We start from the raw sequence: 13990 nt of genomic DNA, 5'->3' as shown, positions 1-13990 counted from the left end.
CATAAGCACACATGCAAATATACAAACACACTCCTTCACCACTCCATAGTCCCTTCTCCAGAAATAGCCATGGCCAGTGGTTCCCATACCTTTCTATGTGTGCTTACTTTTATTTGAGTGCTTATACAATAGCTTTTAAAAAATAAAAGTGGAGGCCAGGCGTGGTGACTCATGTCTGTAATCCCAACACTGGAGGACCAAGGGCAGGTGGATGTCTTGAGCTCAGGAGTTCAAGACCAGCCTGGGCAAAATGGTGAAACCCATCTCTACAAAAAATACAAAAATTATCTGGGTATGGTAGCACACACCTGTTGTCCCAGCTACTCGGGAGGCTGAGGTAGGAGAATCACCTGAGCCCAGGGACGTCACGGCTGCAGTGAGCCATGATCGCACCACTGTACTGCAGCCTGGGTGGCAGAGTGAGACCCTGTCTCAGCAATAAATATGTGTGTGTGTGTATATATATATATACACGCACACACACACACACGCTTATTTATATGGAGACATACATTCATATTATTTTACAGCCTTTTCTTTTTACTTAACGCTAGGTCTTAGGATATTTTCATGTTAGTACATGTCTCCTAAGGGTAGAAATCTCTACTTTTGAAAGATCACTGCAGTGGGCAATATTTGTATGTTTTCAGCCAAAGAGCAGTCCATAATCTGCTTTTGGATTGGACTGTAGTGCCACATTTTTCTTGAAAGGTCAGAGGACAGCATCTGGGGCTGCAAGAGTAGCCAGAATGTTGGGGAAGAAATCCAGGCAGGGAACTACAGAATTGAGGTGCAAAATATTCATATAAAATCTACTGAAATCTTTGACAGCTAAACTCTACATGTGTGGAGGAGAGCCCAGTTGGCCTGGCACAAAAGCATCAGCTGAAAAATGAAAGAACTGAAGAGAGATTACAGCTGCTGCCTGCTGCCAGGGAAACAGACTTTAAGTTTGAGTCTAGCCAAGTTAAATGCCTGCTAAAACAAAATCATTTTTATCAGAACACAACAGAATCTAGAGTATAATGTATCATGCATAATGTCCAGTCTATAGTTATGTAATGAAACAGGAAAAGTGTGTCCCTATTCAAGGACAAACGCAGTCAATAAGAACTGATCCCAAGGTAACTCAGATGTTGCAATTAGCAAACAAGTACTTTAAAGCTGCTATTACAAGTTTGTTACAGGATTTATAAAGGGAAATATGTGCATAATAAATAAACAAATTGAGAATCTCAGAAGAGAAACAGGGACTATTAAAAAATAGAGTAATTCTAGAGATAAAGGAAACAGGATCTGAAATTTTAAAATGTACCTGGTGTGCTCACAAGTAGATTGGAGATGGCAGAAAAAAAGAGTCAGTGAACTTAAATACAAATCACTCAATCTAAAGAAAAAGGAAGAAGATTGAAGAAAAAGAGCTCGAGAAACCAGTGAGACAATATCAAGTGGTCTAACATCTGTAATTTTTGTCCCAGAAGAAGAAAGTGATAATAAAGTAAAAAAAATTTTAAAGATATAATGACTTGACTCTGCTCAAATATGGTAGAGAACATCAACTTACAGAGTCACGAGGGGCTGGACACGGTGGCTCATGCCTGTAATCCCAGCACCTTGGGAAGCCAAGGCAGGCAGAACACCTGAGATCAGGAGTTCAAGACCAGCCTGGCCAACATGGTGAAACCCCGTCTCTGCTAAAAAAATACAAAAAAAATAGCCAGGCATGGTCACGTGCTCCTGTAATCCCAGCTACTTGGGAGGCTGAGGCAGGAGAATCGCTTGAACTCAGGAGGCAGAGGTTGCAGGGAGCCAAGATTGCGCCACTGCACTCCAGCCTGGGCAACAGAGCAAGAATCCGTCTAAAAAATAAATAAAAATAAAAAAATAGAGGGCCGAATAGTCTCCAGTCTCCAATTCCCAGTGCGAGCGACACAGAAGACCGGTGATTTCTGCATTTTCAACTGAGGTACTGGGTTCATCTCACTAGGGAGTGCCAGACAATCGGTGCTGGTCAGCTGCTGCAGCCCGACCAGCAAGAGCTGAAGCAGGGTGAGGCATCGCCTCACCTGGGAAGCGCAAGGGGAAAGGGAATCCCTTTTCCTAGCCAGGGGAACTGAGACACACAACACCTGGAAAATTGGGTAACTCCCACCCCAATACTGTGCTTTAAGCAAACAGGCACACCAGGAGATTATATCCCACACCTGGCCGGGAGGGTCCCACGCCCACGGAGCCTCCCTCATTGCTAGCACAGCAGTCTGCAATCTAACCACAAGGCAGCAGCGAGGCTGGGGGAGGGGGTGCCCGCCATTGCTGAGGCTTAAGTAGGTAAACAAAGCCGCTGGGAAGCTCAAACTGGGTGGAGCTCACAGCAGCTCAAGGAAACCTGCCTGTCTCTGTAGACTCCACCTCTGGGGACAGGGCACAGATAAACAACAACAAAAGCAGCAGAAACCTCTGCAGACGCAAACGACTCTGACAGTTTTGAAGAGAGCAGTGGATCTCCCAACACGGAGGTTGAGATCTGAGAAGGGACAGACTGCCTGCTCAAGTGGGTCCCTGACCCCTGAGTAGCCTAACTGGGAGACATCCCCCACTAGGGGCAGTCTGATACCCCACACCTCACAGGGTGAGTACACCCCTGAGAGGAAGCCTCCAAAGCAAGAATCAGGTACACTCGCTGTTCAGCAATATTCTATCTTCTGCAGCCTCTGCTGCTGACACCCAGGCAAACAGGGTCTGGAGTGGACCTCAAGCAATCTCCAACAGACCTACAGCTGAGGGTCCTGACTGTTAGAAGGAAAACTATCAAACAGGAAGGACACCTACACCAAAACCCCATCAGTACGTCACCATCATCATCAAAGACCAGAGGCAGATAAAACCACAAAGATGGGGAAAAAGCAGGGCAGAAAAGCTGGAAATTCAAAAAATAAGAGCGCATCTCCCCCGGCAAAGGAGCGCAGCTCATCACCAGCAACGGATCAAAGCTTGATGGAGAATGACTTTGACGAGATGAGAGAAGAAGGCTTCAGTCCATCAAACTTCTCAGAGCTAAAGGAGGAATTACGTACCCAGCGCAAAGAAACTAAAAATCTTGAAAAAAAAGTGGAAGAATTGATGGCTAGAGTAATTAATGCAGAGAAGGTCATAAACGAAATGAAAGAGATGAAAACCATGACACGAGAAATACGTGACAAATGCACAAGCTTCAGTAACTGACTCGATCAACTGGAAGAAAGAGTATCAGTGATTGAGGATCAAATGAACGAAATGAAGCAAGAAGAGAAACCAAAAGAAAAAAGAAGAAAAAGAAATGAACAAAGCCTGCAAGAAGTATGGGATTATGTAAAAAGACCAAATCTACGTCTGATTGGGGTGCCTGAAAGTGAGGGGGAAAATGGAACCAAGTTGGAAAACACTCTTCAGGATATCATCCAGGAGAACTTCCCCAACCTAGTAGGGCAGGCCAACATTCAAATCCAGGAAATACAGAGAACGCCACAAAGATACTCCTCGAGAAGAGCAACTCCAAGACACATAATTGCCAGATTCACCAAAGTTGAAATGAAGGAAAAAATCTTAAGGGCAGCCAGAGACAAAGGTCGGGTTACCCACAAAGGGAAGCCCATCAGACTAACAGCAGATCTCTCGGCAGAAACTCTCCAAGCCAGAAGAGAGTGCGGGCCAATATTCAATATTCTTAAAGAAAAGAATTTTCAACCCAGAATTTCATATCCAGCCAAACTAAGTTTCATAAGTGAAGGAGAAATAAAATCCTTTACAGATAAGCAAATGCTTAGAGATTTTGTCACCACTAGGCCTGCCTTACAAGAGACCCTGAAGGAAGCACTAAACATGGAAAGGAACAACCGGTACCAGCCATTGCAAAAACATGCCAAAATGTAAAGACCATCGAGGCTAGGAAGAAACTGCATCAACTAACGAGCAAAATAACCAGTTAATATCATAATGGCAGGATCAAGTTCACACATAACAATATTAACCTTAAATGTAAATGGACTAAATGCTCCAATTAAAAGACACAGACTGGCAAACTGGATAAAGAGTCAAGACCCATCAGTCTGCTGTATTCAGGAGACCCATCTCACACGCAGAGACATACATAGGCTCAAAATAAAGGGATGGAGGAAGATTTACCAAGCAAATGGAGAACAAAAAAAAGCAGGGGTTGCAATACTAGTCTCTGATAAAACAGACTTTAAACCATCAAAGATCAAAAGAGACAAAGAAGGCCATTACATCATGGTGAAGGGATCAATTCAACAGGAAGAGCTAACTATCCTAAATATATATGCACCCAATACAGGAGCACCCAGATTCATAAAGCAAGTCCTTAGAGACTTACAAAGAGACTTAGACTCCCATACAATAATAATGGGAGACTTCAACACTCCACTGTCAACATTAGACAGATCAACAAGACAGAAAGTTAACAAGGATATCCAGGAATTGAACTCATCTCTGCAGCAAGCAGACCTAATAGACATCTATAGAACTCTCCACCCCAAATCAACAGAATATACATTCTTCTCAGCACCACATCGCACTTATTCCATAATTGACCACGTAATTGGAAGTAAAGCACTCCTCAGCAAATGTACAAGAACAGAAATTATAACAAACTGTCTCTCAGACCACAGTGCAATCAAACTAGAACTCAGGACTAAGAAACTCAATCAAAACCGCTCAACTACATGGAAACTGAACAACCTGCTCCTGAATGACTACTGGGTACATAACGAAATGAAGGCAGAAATAAAGATGTTCTTTGAAACCAATGAGAACAAAGATACAACATACCAGAATCTCTGGGACACATTTAAAGCAGTGTGTAGAGGGAAATTTATAGCACTAAATGCCCACAAGAGAAAGCAGGAAAGATCTAAAATTGACACTCTAAATCACAATTAAAAGAACTAGAGAAGCAAGAGCAAACACATTCAAAAGCTAGCAGAAGGCAAGAAATAACTCAGAGCAGAACTGAAGGAGATGGAGACACAAAAAACCCTCCAAAAAATCAATCCAGGAGTTGGTTTTTTGAAAAGATCAACAAAATTGACAGACCGCTAGCAAGACTAATAAAGAAGAAAAGAGAGAAGAATCAAATAGACGCAATAAAAAATGATAAAGGGGATATCACCACCGACCCCACAGAAATACAAACTACCATCAGAGAATACTATAAACACCTCTACGCAAATAAACTAGAAAATCTAGAAGAAATGGATAATTTCCTGGACACTTACACTCTTCCAAGACTAAACCAGGAAGAAGTTGAATCCCTGAATAGACCAATAGCAGGCTCTGAAATTGAGGCAATAATTAATAGCCTACCAACCAAAAAAAGTCCAGGACCAGATGGATTCACAGCTGAATTCTACCAGAGGTACAAGGAGGAGCTGGTACCATTCCTTCTGAAACTATTCCAATCAATAGAAAAAGAGGGAATCCTCCCTAACTCATTTTATGAGGCCAACATCATCCTGATACCAAAGCCTGGCAGAGACACAACAATAAAAGAATTTTAGACCAATATCCCTGATGAACATCGATGCAAAAATCCTCAATAAAATACTGGCAAACCGGATTCAGCAGCACATCAAAAAGCTTATCCACCATGATCAAGTGGGCTTCATCCCTGGGATGCAAGGCTGCTTCAACATTCGCAAATCAATAAACATAATCCAGCATATAAACAGAACCAAAGACAAGAACCACATGATTATCTCAATAGATGCAGAAAAGGCTTTTGACAAAATTCAACAGCCCGTCGTGCTAAAAACGCTCAATAAATTCGGTATTGATGGAACATACCTCAAAATAATAAGAGCTATTTATGACAAACCCACAGCCAATATCATACTGAATGGGCAAAAACTGGAAAAATTCCCTTTGAAAACTGGCACAAGACAGGGATGCCCTCTCTCACCACTCCTATTCAACATAGTGTTGGAAGTTCTGGCTAGGGCAATCAGGCAAGAGAAAGAAATCAAGGGTATTCAGTTAGGAAAAGAAGAAGTCAAATTGTCCCTGTTTGCAGATGACATGATTGTATATTTAGAAAACCCCATTGTCTCAGCCCAAAATCTCCTTAAGCTGATAAACAACTTCAGCAAAGTCTCAGGATACAAAATTAATGTGCAAAAATCACAAGCATTCTTATACACCAGTAACAGACAAACAGAGAGCCAAATCAGGAATGAACTTCCATTCACAATTGCTTCAAAGAGAATAAAATACCTAGGAATCCAACTTACAAGGGATGTAAAGGACCTCTTCAAGGAGAACTACAAACCACTGCTCAGTGAAATAAAAGAGGACACAAACAAATGGAAATACCATGCTCATGGATAGGAAGAATCAATATCATGAAAATGGCCATACTGCCCAAGGTTATTTATAGATTCAATGCCATCCCCATCAAGCTACCAATGAGTTTCTTCACAGAATTGGAAAAAACTGCTTTAAAGTTCATATGGAACCAAAAAAGAGCCCGCATCTCCAAGACAATCCTAAGTCAAAAGAACAAAGCTGGAGGCATCACACTACCTGACTTCAAACTATACTACAAGGCTACAGTCACCAAAACAGCATGGTACTGGTACCAAAACAGAGATATAGACCAATGGAACAGAACAGAGTCCTCAGAAATAATACCACACATCTACAGCCATCTGATCTTTGACAAACCTGAGAGAAACAAGAAATGGGGAAAGGACTCCCTATTTAATAAATGGTGCTGGGAAAATTGGCTAGCCATAAGTAGAAAGCTGAAACTGGATCCTTTCCTTACTCCTTATACGAAAATTAATTCAAGATGGATTAGAGACTTAAATGTTAGACCTAATACCATAAAAACCCTAGAGGAAAACCTAGGTAGTACCATTCAGGACATAGGCATGGGCAAAGACTTCATGTCTAAAACACCAAAAGCAACGGCAGCAAAAGCCAAAATTGACAAATGGGATCTAATTAAACTAAAAAGCTTCTGCACAGCAAAAGAAACTACCATCAGAGTGAACAGGCAACCTACAGAATGGGAGAACATTTTTGCAATCTACTCATCTGACAAAGGGCTAATATCCAGAACCTACAAAGAACTCAAACAAATTTACAAGAAAAAAACAAACAACCCCATCAAAAAGTGGGCAAAAGATATGAACAGACATTTCTCAAAAGAAGACATTCATACAGCCAATAGACACATGAAAAAATGCTCATCATCACCGGCCATCAGAGAAATGCAAATCAAAACCACAATGAGATACCATCTCACACCAGTTAGAATGGCAATCATTAAAAAGTCAGGAAACAACAGGTGCTGGAGAGGATGTGGAGAAATAGGAACACTTTTACACTGTTGGTGGGACTGTAAACTAGTTCAACCATTATGGAAAACAGTATGGTGATTCCTCAAAGATCTAGAACTAGATGTACCATATGACCCAGCCATCCCATTACTGGGTATATACCCAAAGGATTATAAATCAGGCTGCTATAAAGACACATGCACACGTATGTTTATTGCGGCACTATTCACAATAGCAAAGACTTGGAATCAACCCAAATGTCCATCAGTGACAGACTGGATTAAGAAAATGTGGCACATATACACCATGGAATACTATGCAGCCATAAAAAAGGATGAGTTTGTGTCCTTTGTAGGGACATGGATGCAGCTGGAAACCATCATTCTTAGCAAACTATCACAACAACAGAAAACCAAACACCGCATGTTCTCACTCATAGGTGGGAACTGAACAATGAGATCACTTGGACTCGGGAAGGGGAACATCACACACCGGGGCCTATCATGGGGAGGGGGGAGGGGGGAGGGATTGCATTGGGAGTTATACCTGATGTAAATGACGAGTTGATGGGTGCTGACGAGTTGATGGGTGCAGCACACCAACATGGCACAAGTATGCATATGTAACAAACCTGCACGTTGTGCACATGTACCCTAGAACTTAAAAGTATAAAAAAAAAAAAAAAGAAACCTCATCTACAGGGAAGTTTTTCAGAAAAGTAGTGTAGAGAACTGGCAGGATGGGCAGGGATGCACAAATTTAGTGGGAAATGGATTCCATATCATCATAGCAGTGTGGTTTACACAGGTATAGCCATTTTTCAAATTTGTACAGCTAAGATTTGTGCATTTCAGAGTATGTGAATTTATCTCCCAAAAACCTGTGAAATAATAATAATAAAAACAATGAAGCCGGTGGTGGGGAGTGGGTAACAATATAGATAGAATAATAGAATGATGACAATTATTGTAACTGGGTAATGGATATGTAGGAGGACGTTATATTATTCTACTTACTTTGTATATACTTGAAATTTTTCATTATATGGAGATTTAGAAATTAGTCCAACCTCCATTTTTATAGTACATTTTCTTAAATTTAGAAGTTTAAGAATGATTATATTCTGTGTCAAAGAAATATTCCATTAAAGTATAATTATTTTAGTTTCAGTTCAGTTTTTGTTATTTACATTCAAGTAAAATTAAATTTAGAACTTTGTATTAAAATAATTCTTACATTATTTCTGCCAACCTACAGGTACATGTGCAACCTATGAGTACAGCTGCCTGAAATGTTATTTGTCACCTATTAAATGTGATTAGTTTTTGGTGGCTGAAACTAGGGATTTGGGGATAGATTTTTACTTTCTTCCTTATGCCTTCCTGTACTGCTGAAAATTTATAAATGTATTATTTTTACAAACCAAATTTATTCTTAAAACTTATTAAAGATATATATATATATATATATATAACATGTAAAGTTTTCTAGTAATGAGAGCTGTCTATATCAACTAATTCAAATTTTGTCCCTGGGTATTTACTAAATACCAATGCCTTGAGGAATCCTCACATCTCTATGATTATTTGAGCCTACAAGCTTTCTGAATGAGTGCAAATTCAAATGTTTTGTCTTCCTTGTCTAAGAAAAAAAAAAGAAAAGAAAAGAGGCCCTGAGTCCACTTCTGCCCTCTCTTGTGTTGATACGCTATGTCAGGTAACGGAGATCATTCATTGTGTGTGTTGGGGGGGTTATATATGTAAACCATATTTTTAAGAGAAAATGTAAGCGCTTCTGCCGTTGCCTTTATTTACTGTACTCTCACCAAAGATCCCACATTCCTAATCTTCACATGGTTGTATTGCTGTAACCTACATAAACTTCTGTGCTTTTTTCCTTGTTTAATACTTGAAGGGGATCAGTATTGTGGAGGACGCCTTGACAGACCTTCCGGGTCTTTTAAAACCCCCAACTGGCCAGACCGGGATTACCCTGCAGGAGTCACTTGTGTGTGGCACATTGTAGCCCCAAAGAATCAGGTGAGATTCCCTGGAAGTGTAAAGAAAGCATGCATGTGTGAATTGCCCAGACAGTGGGAGGGGCCCACGAACTCTCAAGAGCCTCCGGTTGTGGGGTCTATTCAAGAGCTAAGGGATACAAGAAGAGGAAGGCTCCTGGACACACGTATTTCCTCATGCGAAAACCCCAGATTTATTTATTTATTTATTTATTGAGACAGAGTTTCGCTCTTGTTGCCCAGGCTGGAGTGCAATGGTGCCATCTCAGCTCACCGCAACCTCCGTCTCCTGGGTTCAAGCGATTCTCCCGCCTCAGCCTCATGAGTAGCTGGGATTACAGGCATGCGCCACCACGCCCGGCTAATTTTGTATTTTTTTAGTAGAGACGGGGTTTCTCCATGTTGGTCAGGCAGGTCTTGAACTCCCGACCTCAGGTGATCTGCCTGCCTTGGCCTCCCAAAGTGCTGGGATTACAGATGTGAGCCACCGCTCACGGCCTAGCCTTTGCATTTGTTGACTTGCAAAGTCATGGATTTAATTTCCTGCTATATAATGACAATTTTCAAAACAGTTTTAAAAATACAAATGGTAAGCAAATGCCACATAGGATTGTTTAACCCTGTAGTGGATATTATAAGCAGCAGCAACTAACTGTGGGAGGATAAAAATCCCCAGGTCCGTGGACATTTCAGGTTACCATTTGCTCACATCACAAACCCATCATGTCCTGGTAATAGTTATCGTAGTCACTAAATCAAAAAGTGTGGATGCTTTTCCTTAACAAAGCCAGCAAAAGCAAGCCACATTATCTCTTCAAAGAACAAGCTGGTCTGCTTTAGTGTGTTTTTGGTTGTCTTTTAAAATAAAATATGTGCAGATTCCCCACAAAAAGCTTTATTCATTGTTCTAAAATAATCCACAGAGAAGGTCGACTTTTCTAGTATTTATTAATTTGTGGTTACATATACAACTTTTTACCCTTTCTGGGAACCACTTTCACATCTTAATTGCAGGAAAGAACTTAGCATAGAAACAGATGAAATCTACTTTCTGGACCATTAAAGATAACTTTATAAAAATTATTACTATTAGAAACACTATAGACTTTAATCCAAACACTATGAGTTAAACATTATGATACTGTTTTTAAAAAACTTTTCTAAATTGACCTTTCATATGGCTTGCACAGATACCATTTGTCATATATTTCTTTTTTTCATAGAAAATTATTTAAGCTAATATACCATGCAAGTTAGTGATTTGAACATGCACACAGACATAAACAGTGATCATAATCCCAAAACTTGGTTTTATTTTTAAGAAGAAATATATGGCCATTTATTTAATAATGGAAGATTTTATAAGTCTGTTGAATGTTTTATAGTTTTAAAGTAACTTTAAAAATTGTGTTTCCGAAACATTTAAACCTTTATGTATTTCTTGAAATTGTATTGATCATTTTCTCTGTAACATTTGTAAATATATTTGACCAAATAATTCCAACTTAATTATACTTGCAGATTATGGTTAAGCATCTCTTTTCCATTGTTCTTCCCTTTGATCATTTAAATTTTAAGTTTGATTTTTATTTTATTAATGTGATTTTTGGCTTCAGTCAATTGAGTTCTTAATCACTGTGTTTGAAATCACTAGCAGTTTCTCAAAGGAGAGAAATATAATGGGAAAATTAAGTCCTAAATAGTTTCTATGCAAGGGAATTATTCTACTGAAGGAATTTTATTGGAATTTTCTTCTATTAAAGAATTACCTTACTTTCATTTGTTACCACAGTTCTTTTCTTTATCTTCTTCTTTACTTTTTAAAATCTTCTCTGCAAAAACTTTTGTGACTTATTTATTTATTTATTTATTTTGAGACGGAGTCTCGCTCTGTCACCCAGGCTGGAGTGCAGTGGCGCAATCTCGACTCACTGCAAGCTCTGCTTCCTGGGTTCACGCCATTCTCCTGCCTCAGCCTCCCGAGTAGCTGGGACTACAGGCACCCACCGCAACACCCGGCTAATTTTTTGTATTTTTACTGGAGACGGGGTTTCACCGTGTTGGCCAGGATGATCTTGATCTTCTGACCTCGTGATCCGCCCACCTCAGCCTCCCAAAGTGCTGGGATTACAGGCGTGAGCCACCACGCCCAGCCTTTGTGACTAATTTCTAAGTAGAAAAAGTTCACCAATTTTTTTAATAACCTGGAAAGCATTTTATTAGTAAGCGGTGAGAAATCACTGGACCCAAAGAGGAAATATTTTAATACAATTTAAAGCCGCGTTAAGTATGAATAAGCATTATTCACCTGTCACTGGCACTGACTTTTTAAAAGGTAGTTCAGTATGAAGATACGCGGCAATTATGTTCAAAGCCAAAATTACCTTTGTGTCCATCTGTGATGCTGTTGCTATTATCATCTTCACCTGGAGTACTGTGTGTGCACCTTCTTTAGCTAATAGAAATTGATGCCCTTTATCTTCCCTGAAGTAGCAAGGAGGGTTCTTGCTCACTTGCTGCCCAGCAAGATTGGGTACCAGCTGTCGTAGGTAATAATAAATCCAGTGAGATTTCTTTTCATTCACATGTTGGAAATGTTCTTTTAAACATCTGCTTGTATGGGGAATGATTGATTGCCTATTTAATCAAAATTTCCTATTCACTTGAATAATTTAGGACACTATTATTGGTACTAGTGCAAAAAATTGAGAAATACTAAAAACCTAACACTGACTTTGTAGATCAGTGCTCCTATGCCACTTCTTCAAAAATAACCACACCCCGATTAGGCTGTGCACGGTATCACACATTTCAAACATACTTCAAGAAGACACTGCCGTCAATTCCACTTCCCTGAATAATTGGTCCTGAAAGTTTGACTCCTTTACATCGGATAGAAATGTCAGTCTCCTTCCCTCAAAAGAGGAACAACTCTATCCACTCAGCTCACCCTCCTGCACATATACGCACACACACTACTACTCCCTGACATACACTAATATAAGGAGCACCTTAGATAATACTTTTTATTTCTATTAGCTTCTATTAGGGTATGTAGACTCTTTTCCCACTACAACACACCTCCAATTATCCAATTACAGTCTTGTTTTTCTCTTTTTCTTTTTTTCTGCAACTGTATTGAGTATAGGTGACAAGTGAAAATTATATATGTACTGTGTGCAACATTGTATTTTGATATATGTATACGTTGTGAAATGATTACCACCATCAAAGTAATTAACATATCCACCTCAAATAGTTATTCTTTTGTTTGTGTGTGGAGGGTGGTGGTAACATTTAATATTTACTCTTGGTTGGGCATGGTGGCTCATGCCTGTAATCCCAGCACTTTGGGAGGCCGAGGCAGGCAGAGGAGTTCGAGACCAGACTGGCCAACATGGTGAAATTCTGTCTTTACTAAAAATATAAAAAAATTAGCCGAGTATGGTGGCGGGCGCCTGTAATCCCAGCTACTCAGGAGGCTGAGGCAGGATAATTGCTTGAACCCAGGAGGCAGAGGTTGCAGTGAGCTGAGATCGTACCACTGCACTCCAGCCTGGGCAATAAGAGTGAAACTCTGTCTCCAAAAAAAAAAAAAAAAAAAATTTACTCTCAGCAATTTTGAAGTTTATTATACATTATTGTTGACTATAGTTACCATGCTGTACAATAGATCTCCAAAACCAATTATAGTCTTAAAGTAGGTTGCTAGCATTACATAATGTTCCCATACTTTTGTAGCTGTAAGTGAACAGAATTCTTAACTTTAATATCCTAACTAGAGTTGATCTGAGTTTGAGATGATCTTTTGGAAAGATTACAATTAAAAGCAAAAGAATACCAGAGTTGTTTTTTTTTAACTAAAGAAATATGCAACAAAAAGCACTTAAACATAATGCATACTTTTTTTACAAAGGAAATTTGTAGTATCCTCCAAATCTGGGGAGAGGAAGAATTCCATTTGAGGTTATACAACAATGCTATTAATATTTGACACTTCTATTGTGCTTTCTCTAAAGCTTATAGAATTAAAGTTTGAGAAGTTTGATGTGGAGCGAGATAACTACTGCCGATATGATTATGTGGCTGTGTTTAATGGCGGGGAAGTCAATGATGCTGAAAGAATTGGAAAGTATTGTGGTGATAGTCCACCTGCGTAAGTAGCACCTGTTTATGTCATTAATAGTTTTATGGCTCTAAACTTGTTTCTTGTTCAGTTTCCCAATCACATTTATTTTCTGGAAAATTTTATGTTGTTGTTTTGTTAAATTATTGGGTCTTCTATTAATCAGTTCTTGCACTGCTATAAAGAAATACCTGAGACTGGGTAATTTATATATAAAAAAAGAGGTTTAATTGGCTCAGGGTTCTGCACGCTGTACAGGAAGCATGAGGCTTCTGCTTCTAGGGAGGCCTCAGGAAGCGTACAATCATGGTGGAAGGGAAAGAGGGAGCACACACATCACATGGCCTGAGTAGGAGTAAGGTAGGGGGGAGGTGCCACATGCTTTTAAATGACCAGAGAGCAGAGAGCTCACTATCGCAATGGCAGCATCAAGGGGGATGGTGTTAAGCCATGAGAAACTGCCCTCATGATCCAGTCATCTCCCAGCACACATGCCCCTCCTCAACGTTGGGG

General features: G+C 39.8%; 1 protein-coding gene across 2 annotated transcripts in view; it reads left to right on the top strand.

Moving 5' to 3' along the window:
* Positions 1-13990, top strand: part of LOC105470002 (procollagen C-endopeptidase enhancer 2) — a 135808-nt gene that overhangs the window by 41874 nt on the left and 79944 nt on the right. For both annotated transcript variants that reach the window (XR_011619769.1, XM_011721696.3), the window contains exons 4-5: positions 9249-9373; positions 13371-13507. Coding sequence is in view for 1 of the 2 variants with exons in the window: in XM_011721696.3 (XP_011719998.2) it covers positions 9249-9373; positions 13371-13507 (262 nt within the window). In the remaining variant the exon portion in view is untranslated. The remainder of the gene's footprint in view (positions 1-9248; positions 9374-13370; positions 13508-13990) is intronic.

The sequence above is a fragment of the Macaca nemestrina genome, chromosome 2, assembly GCF_043159975.1.
Source record: "Macaca nemestrina isolate mMacNem1 chromosome 2, mMacNem.hap1, whole genome shotgun sequence".
Taxonomy (NCBI): domain Eukaryota; kingdom Metazoa; phylum Chordata; class Mammalia; order Primates; family Cercopithecidae; genus Macaca; species Macaca nemestrina.
Note: the sequence above shows the minus strand (reverse complement) of the source record. Positions and strands in the feature narration are given on the sequence as shown.